The sequence below is a fragment of the Salminus brasiliensis genome, chromosome 1 (assembly GCF_030463535.1).
Source record: "Salminus brasiliensis chromosome 1, fSalBra1.hap2, whole genome shotgun sequence".
Taxonomy (NCBI): domain Eukaryota; kingdom Metazoa; phylum Chordata; class Actinopteri; order Characiformes; family Bryconidae; genus Salminus; species Salminus brasiliensis.
The window spans coordinates 20,965,700-20,975,832 of record NC_132878.1 but is presented as its reverse complement, the minus strand read 5'-3'; the positions used below and the strand labels follow the sequence as shown (position 1 = coordinate 20,975,832).

At 43.7% G+C, this 10,133-nt stretch overlaps 1 protein-coding gene across 1 annotated transcript; it reads left to right on the top strand.

Moving 5' to 3' along the window:
• Positions 1 to 6,672: 6,672 nt before the first annotated feature.
• Positions 6,673 to 8,421, top strand: fzd9a (frizzled class receptor 9a). The gene has a single exon (XM_072693610.1). The coding sequence runs from the start codon at positions 6,673 to 6,675 to the stop codon at positions 8,419 to 8,421; it is 1,749 nt and encodes a 582-aa protein (XP_072549711.1).
• The last annotated feature ends 1,712 nt before the right edge of the window (positions 8,422 to 10,133 follow it).

Genomic DNA, 10,133 nt, shown 5'->3' with positions numbered 1-10,133 from the left:
AAACCTTAGTAGTAGAAAGTACAATTCCATCCCAACATACATTTTTCCACGTATTATAAAAACATGAAATTTATGGGAACTTTGGTAAACACCTTTGTCCCCCTGAACAGGCTCGTCAGTAGAGAATCACCATGGTTAATATGTGAAATTGATTTTATGGTAGACCTCTCCTTGAAATTGTAGAGCCATTGACTCTGAGTGAAGCTGTTATGGTTTGAATACTATGCTAGATTTCCTATTTTTTGAAAAATGGACTTTTTATGGAGTGTCCAGTTGAAGAAGGAGACTTTAAATGGAGCAAATGGAACTTAACAGGCTCGGCCATTTATTTTCATAAAGTATTTGCTTTCCTTGGCATTGCACGCCATGCTCTTAGTTTTTGGCCAAGTCTAACGGGGTACTGCAGTCCAGTGCCAGAGTGGCTGTGCGAGAACAAAATGCATCAGGCCTCTCATGCTCTAGGCTAATGGGTATACTGGGAATCAGTACTCCATCCACAAATAGTGCTGTCTGTGTCAGTCCACTGTAATTCAACTGACCCTGAGAGTGTTTTTATGGAAGAACTGAGGCTTCTCATGACTTTCCAGTGAATTACCCACTTTTGTATGTTAGCATTTGGCTGCATTTGTCTGTATTTCAGTTTTATGACCGTTTACCGTCTGACTTGTCAATACATTTGACAACAAATATTTCGTCTGGTTTTGTGGGCCTTGTTGCTAGACTGTGCACTTGGTCATAATTTAAAACACTGGACTGCACAAGGCAAGTTAGAAAATTCAGTGAAATGTAAAAACATGGCGCTGTTCTTGCATAGTATTAACATCCATCTCGAGTGATCTGACAGCCAGACACATAGCCATTCACACTGGCCACCTGTCATTGGATTTTGTGTATAGACTGTTAACCGAATGTGTAAACAAATGAGAAAGGAGACAAAGTAAGAAGATATGCAAATCAACTGCTTTCACCTCTGCTGTGATTGCTCAGTTGACTAGGCTGTCTCTTTTGGGAACGCAACAGGACACTTTACAGTTTACAACATGAATGTTTAGTGGTCATAAGTGTCCCTGTCCACCTTCTGGGGTTGAGCCTTTCCTAGATGCAGTGGATGCTGTTCACAACAGTAATTAGCGTTGCTCACTTATGTTCAGATCATCTTCCAAGGACAAATGTTAATGTCTTGTTTAGTTCTGAACTAGAGCTGTTAGGTTAATTTAGCTAACAGGTAATTGAAGCTTTTATCCTGCTTATTACGACCATGCAAATGACAGATCTTGACAGAAGTGCCTCAAACAGTCTCTCAAAAAGACTTTCTTCTGAGGTCCACTGATTCAGTGATGTACAGTAGTGTTACACCATATGGACAAAAGTGTTGGGACGCCTGCTCATTTCTTGTTTCTTCTGAAATCAAGGCTATTAAAAAAAAGAGTGTATCCTGCTTTTGTTGGACTAACTGTCTCTACTGTCCAAGGAAGGCTTTTACTGGATTTTGAAGCATAGGTCCAATGTGTGCATTTGCAAATTTGTGTTAGCAATGGGTGCAACTTAAAGTAGATGCATTCATTAGAATGGGTTGCTTTCTAAATGAACAACAATTTCTGCATAATTAAAGGGTGAACATGTAAACAGAGTTGTTCAACAGAGTCCGCCACATAAATTGACCAAGTCAGAATTGTTCACGGGGGAAGTGGGAGATGGGAACAAGACGTATCGTTGATTTCCGATAGTTATGAATTTTTTGGCCTAAAAAAGTATTTTTAAATATGTACAGGGTGGAGAGGTACATGCAGGGTGTTGTGAAGCAGAATAGTCTCCAAAGAAAACATATAAAACCCAGTGTAGATTAATGGGTGGTTTTGGGTAGTAAAAATGTGTGTATTTGTGTTGTTGAGTTTGTAACCCCTGGTTCCCATCACTACTACAAAGAAATCAGTCTGTGTGTTTTCTACACTTCAGGATATGACACTAAAAGTTGTATTAATTATTTTATGCATGAAATTTCCTATATTGTTTGATCTGCTACATTAGGGGCGGGATAAATAAGCATGAATGTTATTTTTTTAAAACAAACTTTTCTCTTAAGACTCATGGTCTTCTTGTGCTGTGCCGGTCATTTGTCCTTAATAAAGGCACTGAGGCTATTCTGTAAGACAGAAGAGAGTGCACACCCTCAGGTTCATGGAAAAGCTGTATCCTTGCTTTTAATGCCCACATTTGTAACTTTGACTGATTGCCCTTGTAGATGTGGTTTCTCAGCCTTTATTTTCGCCCCGTTCATCGAGCACGAAGAATAGGCCCTTTCACAGCCGACCAGCGGAGGCTTGCGGTAGCGAACTTGGAAAGTCCTCCTCCAACAGCTTTCAGCCAAAACAAAAACAGACGGTAAACGGAATCCCGGTTCATTGATTCGAGCAGGAAATTGACCTGTCAGGGGAAAAACAAGAGAATCGATCCTTACAGCGCTTTCCACATGAACGTGACCGACGTGGCCCACCACCTTCCACAAGCTGGCAGAATGCTCAGATTGAGGGCTAATGAATCCCCAGCACAAGCACTCCAGGGACACTCATCTCCATTCCCGTTTAGCATGAGAATGGATGGTGAAGGCGGTGGGTGTACTGCAGGTGCTGCTCCCATCACCTTCGACCTGCACTGGGGCCTGTGCCAGCAGGTATTAATGGTGAGGATGAGAAAGAAGCTCTGACAGACCTCAGGTTGAACCTTAAGGTTTGTGTTTGGGATGAAGGAGAGGATTGATATGGAAATGACATCTTTAACACAGCAAAAAAAAAGATACAGCAAATGGAGCCTGAAATCTGAGTCCACTTGATTCTGTAGATGTTTCTAAGGAGGAATCCCGTCCATTTAAGAAAAGGGTCATCTACTTCTTTTCAGTAGGCAAAGAGAAGGAAAGATGCTGCTTGTTTTATCACCACTAGATGGGAACAGCAGTCTTCTGGACTGCTTTTATGGGCACCCAAAATTGCATCTGTTCTGTCAAGTGCAGAAGAGTAAGATAAGTTACTATGGTCTTTACAGAGTGCTCAGCCGGGCAAGACTGGCTTCCTTAGTAGGGCTATGGAAGCTGTAAATTCCATGCATCATTATAAACAATACAGTGATACATCTGAACATACACTGTGTGTCCAAATATTTGTGGACACCCCTTCTAATGAATGCATTCAGCTACTTTAATTTGCCACCATTGCTGACATAGATGTGCAAATGCACACACATAACACAGCTTGTCCAGTCTCTGTGGAGAAATACTGGCAATTGAATAGGACTTGAACATTAACCTATTGGCAGTGTTCACTGGAATGATGGTGCTCCATCCAATAATTCTGGGATGAGTGGTGGGGTGATCATCCAACATCCTGACCCCACTAATGCTCTTGTCGCTAAATGCAATCAAGTCATCATAGGAATGCTCCAAAATCTAAAAGAAGGCCTTCCCTGGACAGTTGAGACAGTTACTCCACCAGGAGCAGGATAAACTCTTTGCTAATACCCTTTTATTTCAGAAGAAACAGTGAATGAGTACTTGTGTCCATATAGTGTACATTTGTAAATTCAAACTGGTTATTCACTGGTTGCTGTTGGTTATTCGTTGTCATTCAATCCACTAGCATTACATAACTCAGTTCAGTCTTACCTGCTATTATTATCATGAAATGAAATTCTCCCTTTGTCCTTGGACAGCACTCATATATTTGACTGTACCCATATACCCTCACATCTGTGCTTTCTTCTGACTCTCCCTTTTTAGCTTGGCTGTTGTAGCAAGGCCTGGTGGAGCCACTGTCTGCTCCAGTCACCTGTGTTGTATCAGCAGTCATCTTATCTGTGTTTCTCTGTTTGCTGTGCTGAACTGCCTTCCTGTCTGGGTTGATGCTGGTCTTAGATGAACGCTGACTGGGTGTCCCTACTGCCTTGAAGCTACATGTGCATGTGCAATTCACCACCTGGCTGAGCCGAAGAAACCCATCGTCATGCTCCGCTCCATCTCACTGATAATACAGATCGCTGTGTAGACTCTTACTAACATAATGAATTGTGCTGAGTTTTTACACATTCATATTAACATGGCTATCATAGATCTTTTTCTTTGCTGATGAGACTTGATACCATGGCCATTGGCTTGCTCGCTTGGGGTTTGGACATGGATTTCTGTAAAGCTGCTGTGAGACAGAAAAGTTGTTAGAGGCGTATAAATAAACTTCAATTGACATAACTGGACTGTTCTCATATAAAATTCTGGTTGAGGGCTGTCTGACGGTAGCTTGGTCATCTTAGTTCTGCTCAAAGTAAAAATAAATAAATTAATAAATAATTCTCACAGATTCGATTTAACAATGTATTTGTTCATTCTTTAATTGTAAAAAGAATCTTTACAGTACATTTTTAGTGTGAATATTCCAGTTAAGTAGTTTTAGACTACTTACTGACTTGTCACAGACTATTGAAAATTATAATTATATGATTTATTAAATTGCGTAAACGAGAACCTTTCAGTCAGAACCTTATTCAGTTAAACACACCAGTGCCCTCCCCCTTCACTGTATTGCACCATATTCTGTATTTCTCCTCCAATCACTTTTAGTTATTCATGGCTGTTTATTCCAACTTCGCATTACTCAGTTCAATCTTTCCTGTCATTTTTATTATACAAATAAATTCTACTCCAGTCTCCGGCCCGGGAGAGAAAGTGGCTGTGTTCAAATATTATTTTGGCTGTTTGAGGCGGAGCTCGTCTCTTGGACATACTGCACCTGGCCTGCTGTGGAGGTAAAGAAAGCAACTTTGCTTTAATGCACCACCTCACTGTTTTTTAGCAAACCACGGTTGGATGTTCATGTTTGGTTGTTTATTCCATTGATTGACATCAATGCCTGGTGCTGTTGTCATGCAAATAAATGCATGATAGATGCAAACCCAGGAAGATTTATGTTGTCTTGATAGCTTTATGTAGACTGTAAATTCCATACTGTGTTAGAAGCAGTTAAGGTCTCCAGCCAGCTGTAATCACTGACCATCATATTATAATATCTTATTTTGTAGAAGAAGAAGAAGAAGAAGAAAAAAAAAAAAACATTTGTAACTTTCAGTGTAGGGTAATGTAGCATATAATTTTATGTCATTTCTTGTTTTGCTTCATTATTACATATGGAGCATTCTTAATATGTAATTTTTTTTTTTATCATAACAAAAACATAAAACCAGGCAATGACACATTTAAGCATTCAGAATTACTCTTTGAGGAGCCATGGCTTTATATTGTATTATGAAACCACTGTCTTTATTAAAGAACCCTTGAAGAATCCATGTTTAGATTTATTTATTTAGTTTATTATTGACTTTTTGTTGTTATTCATTCCTTTAAGCATTATATATACATTAAAAATATACATTAAATAATGGTTCTGTGTAGAACCGGGACAACATCTAATGCTTAAAGGGTTCTTTGCCTGGTTTTCTGGTTCTTTTCTATAACAACAAACTTCTTCCAGTTTTTAACTGCAGTAGTAGTAGTAGGGGTTGTAGTAATGTCATTTTCCATCTTAAACATATTCTACACAGCATCAAAAAGGGTTCCACTGCTATTACAATTCAGAGAACCCCTTTTTTATTTCAATAGTCTATTCATGAACACGTGGGAGTCCTACAGGGTTCTACAGTAAAGGCCTATTCATTTCAAAGCCAGATTGCATTGTCCTTATCTATTATAGAGAACCTCTTGTATATGGTTCTCTTATTTTAAGGGTTCCACTATTGCTATGGTTAAAAACTTAGAATGCTTTGTAGACTTTACTACATAAGACTACTATATTAAACACAGGCTACAAATCCCTGTAAAAAATCATTTGCATTTTTCATTGCTGTATTTAAAGAGGTTCTGTTATCTAGAACATCTCGTCATGCTGTGCAGCATTCCAGCCTGCATGTACTGCAACTGGAGAGGAAAGCCTCATTTCGCAGGACACACAGGTATCCCTGTATCCCGCCCCCGTCACTCTTTCCTTCTGCTGCGTGTCTGGAGGCGCAGCTGGGAGTGAGGGGCTGTGGGCTGTCCGAGGAGGAGCTTTCGGACACCTTTCCCCCGCCCAGTCTAGGAGGCTACGGCGAGGGGAGCAGACAAACTTCAGTCTCGCCACGCGCTGGCCCGAGAGAGCTTGACCACGTCTGGACAGCGTGGATAATCCACCGTGAAGCGCCGGACGGACGGACCGTGAACTTCAGAGAAGCGCTTCGGCTGTGAACACCGTGAACGCGCGCCACGGTTTCGTTTTTTAGGGCAGCTCGTCTGGAGGGATGGACCGTTGAAGTTTCAGCTGCTCATCGGCTCCCGGTTTATTTTGGTTGTTGGCCACGCAGCGCCCCGTGCGCGCGACATGGTTCTTGTCCCGGGTTCACGCGCGTGGAACCTCCGCGCGTGCGCTCTTCACCAGGGGGTTCGCTTGTGGACTGAGCGAGGAGCTCAGCGCTGGCTGGATTCGCAGAGGTACTGCGATGCACTTGGACAGTGTGAGCAGTTGTCTTTCCACTGTGCAAATGGACATGCGCCTTTGTGCTCAGTCTAAGACTGTGAGAAAGCATTTTGGCCCACCAGAACTCCTTCGCTCTCACTGAGGGTCCTTGTGGGATGTTAGTTAGTGAGTCGGATGCATTACTATGGCATATCACGTGGAGACCGTGATCTTACTGTGGTGCCAGCTGGTGAGCGTCGGGTCCTCGCTGGACATGGTGGCTTTCGATGGCGAGCGGAGCAGGCCGGCGAAATGCGAGCCCATCACCATCCCCATGTGCCAAGGGATCGGCTACAACATGACGCGGATGCCCAACTTCATGAAGTACGAAAGTCAGGAGGAGGCAAGTATCAAGCTCAACGAGTTCGCTCCTCTGGTGAAGTACGGCTGTGACGTCCATCTCCGCTTCTTCCTGTGCTCCCTCTATGTCCCCATGTGTACGGATCAAGTGTCCACCACCATCCCGGCCTGCCGTGCCATGTGCGAGCAGGCGAGGCAGAAGTGCTCGCCCATTATGGAGAAGTTCAGTTTTGGCTGGCCAGACTCGTTGGACTGTTCCAAGCTGCCGACTAACAACGACCCCAACGCGCTCTGCATAGAGGCTCCGGAGAACGACACCGTGCCTGAGACCAAGAAAGGTGAGGGAATGCTGCCCGTTCCTGCTCGGCCCAGACCGCCGGGGACAGGGGCTGGGAGGTCATCTGGAAGTCCTGGATACTGCGAGAACCAGGAGAAATTCCAGTACGTGGAGAAGAGCGAGTCCTGTGCCCCGCGGTGCTCCCCTACAGTGGACGTGTTTTGGTCCAGGCAGGACAAGGACTTCGCCTTCATCTGGATGGTTGTGTGGTCCACCCTTTGCTTTGTGTCCACTGCCTTCACAGTACTCACCTTCCTCCTGGATCCCCAACGCTTCCAGTATCCCGAGCGGCCCATCATCTTCCTCTCCATGTGCTACAACGTCTACTCTGTGGCCTTCATTATTCGCTCCGTGGCTGGAGCCGAGAACATTGCCTGTGACCGAGAAAATGGGCAGCTGTACATCATACAGGAGGGCTTGGAGAGCACGGGGTGTACCATAGTCTTCCTTATTCTTTATTACTTCGGTATGGCCAGCTCTATCTGGTGGGTCATCCTCACGCTTACCTGGTTCCTAGCAGCCGGCCGGAAATGGGGACACGAGGCCATTGAGGCTCACAGCAGCTATTTCCACATGGTGGCCTGGGGCATCCCGGCCATGAAGACCATAGTCATTCTCACCATGCGCAAGGTGGCAGGGGACGAGTTGACCGGCCTGTGCTATGTGGGCAGCATGGACACCAATGCTCTGACAGGTTTCATTATTATTCCCCTCTCATGCTATCTGATTATAGGCACCTCATTCATCCTCACCGGCTTTGTGGCACTCTTCCACATCCGCAAGATCATGAAAACGGGAGGCACCAACACAGAAAAGCTGGAGAAGCTCATGGTTAAGATCGGGGTCTTCTCCATCCTTTACACTGTGCCTGCTACCTGTGTGATCATTTGTTACTTTTACGAGAGGCTCAACATGGACTACTGGAAATTCCGAGCCTCCGAGAGCAAGTGCGTCTCGTTTCCCGGCCGCAGGACGGAAGACTGCACCCTGGACTCTTCAGTGCCCACCGTGGCTGTGTTCATGCTAAAGATATTTATGTCCCTGGTGGTGGGCATTACCAGTGGGGTATGGGTGTGGAGCTCAAAGACTCTTCAGACCTGGCAAGGCTTGTGTGCCAGGAAGCTGGCGATGCGGACGACTCGCAAACCCTGTCCCAGCATGAACTGTGGTGGTTCCCACTGCCATTACAAGTCTGCTGCAGCCACCCTCCACACGGTCAAAACAGACCCATACACAGACTGCCCTACACGGGTCTGACGTCCGTGCCGCTCTCACAGCACAGACAGAAGGGGATGCTCAGGGTGGGCTGCAGGCCAAGACGTTGCCACACCTGTCAGTGGCACCATTTATAAGCTTAGGCCTGAACAGAAACCACATGCATTCATTTTAATAAAGGGAAAGGGACTGTAGAATGAGATGGATTTGTGGAGACAGCTGAAATGTAAATTCAGACATTGGAGCTTTCTACCCCATCTAGCTGAAACGTTTATTTATTATGTCTATTTAAGTGTCCTTTTAGGTTGTCACTGAATGTACCGTGTTGTACAAAGGATCAGACACTGAGCGGAATAGAGGTTTAAAGGGAAATTCCACAGATTTATCATAATTTCTGCATAATTTAGGTGGTGAAAGTACACACAGTCATTCAGAGTGGTTCACTGTACAGAGAAACATACTGACATAGATTCCATTTTAGTGATGGTGGTGTTTTTTTATTACTATGCAAAACAACCAGTGGACACACATACACTATATGTTCAAGACTGTGTGGTGAACCATTTATTTTTAGTGAATTTAGCTACTTTCAGAAACAGCCAGTTCAAATATAACCACATAGCTTGCAATACAGTATATGTATAGAAAAGCACTGCCATTAAAATAGGACATTCTGGAGTAGCCGCACATGCCCTAATCACCATGCCCAATGCTAAGTGTCGGCTAGAGGTGTATAACGCTGATCTGTCGCATTTGTGATCCAGAACTTTCCATCCAACGGCAGTACCTGCTCTCACTAATGCTGTTGTGGCTCAGTGCAGTCAGATCCTCACAGCAGTGTTCCACAGTCTAATGAAAAGCCATTCTCAGAAAGTAGAGACAGCATATAGAGCACAATTAAAAATAATTGATTATGGATGAAACATTGGACGAGCAGCTGTCCACAAACTTTTGTCCACATAGTGTATGCCAGTTTAATGACAAAATTCATATAGCATACACATAACACACACATACAATGTCCAATACATCTAACAATGTGCCTCATTACAAAAGTATTGGGACACCTGTTCATTTATTAAAATTTTTCTTACATAATCACAGGTATTAATTGCTTTTTTAATTTTTGGAACATTGCTGTAAGGGTTTGATTGCAACACGAGCATTACTGAGGTCAGGATGTGGGATGATCGCCACCCCACCTCATTCCCAACTCATCCCAAATGTATTGGATGGCGCACCATCATCATTCCAGAGAACACAATTCCACTGCTGCACAGCTCAATTCTGGGGGGCTTTATACCCCTCTTGCCCACACCTGGAATTAGGCATGGTGCATGTGTATCTGCTCCAGAGAGTACTGTGCTATTGGCAATACTTCTCTACAGGAACTAGGCAAGCTCTGTCAGCAATGGGTGCAACTTAAAGTAGCTGAATGCATTTATTAGAAGGGGTGTCCACAAACATTTGGACATATAGTGTACATCTTGTAATACCTTTCGGTGAGGCAGTTCTCACGGGTACATCAGACTTCTCAGAATGGCTTTGCGTACTTTGTAATTATACTGAAATTTCATAAAACTGGTGGAGTTGCCCTTTAAGGCATTTGAAAGTATGCTAAATTTGTATTTTTCTGGATAGAAAATCAATAAAAGGTTATATTTTTTCCAACGTTGTTGCTAAATGTCTTTTACCAGCACACATTCATATGGAGAGGAATGGTACGCTCTTTAATACAAAGGTTCTATACAGGG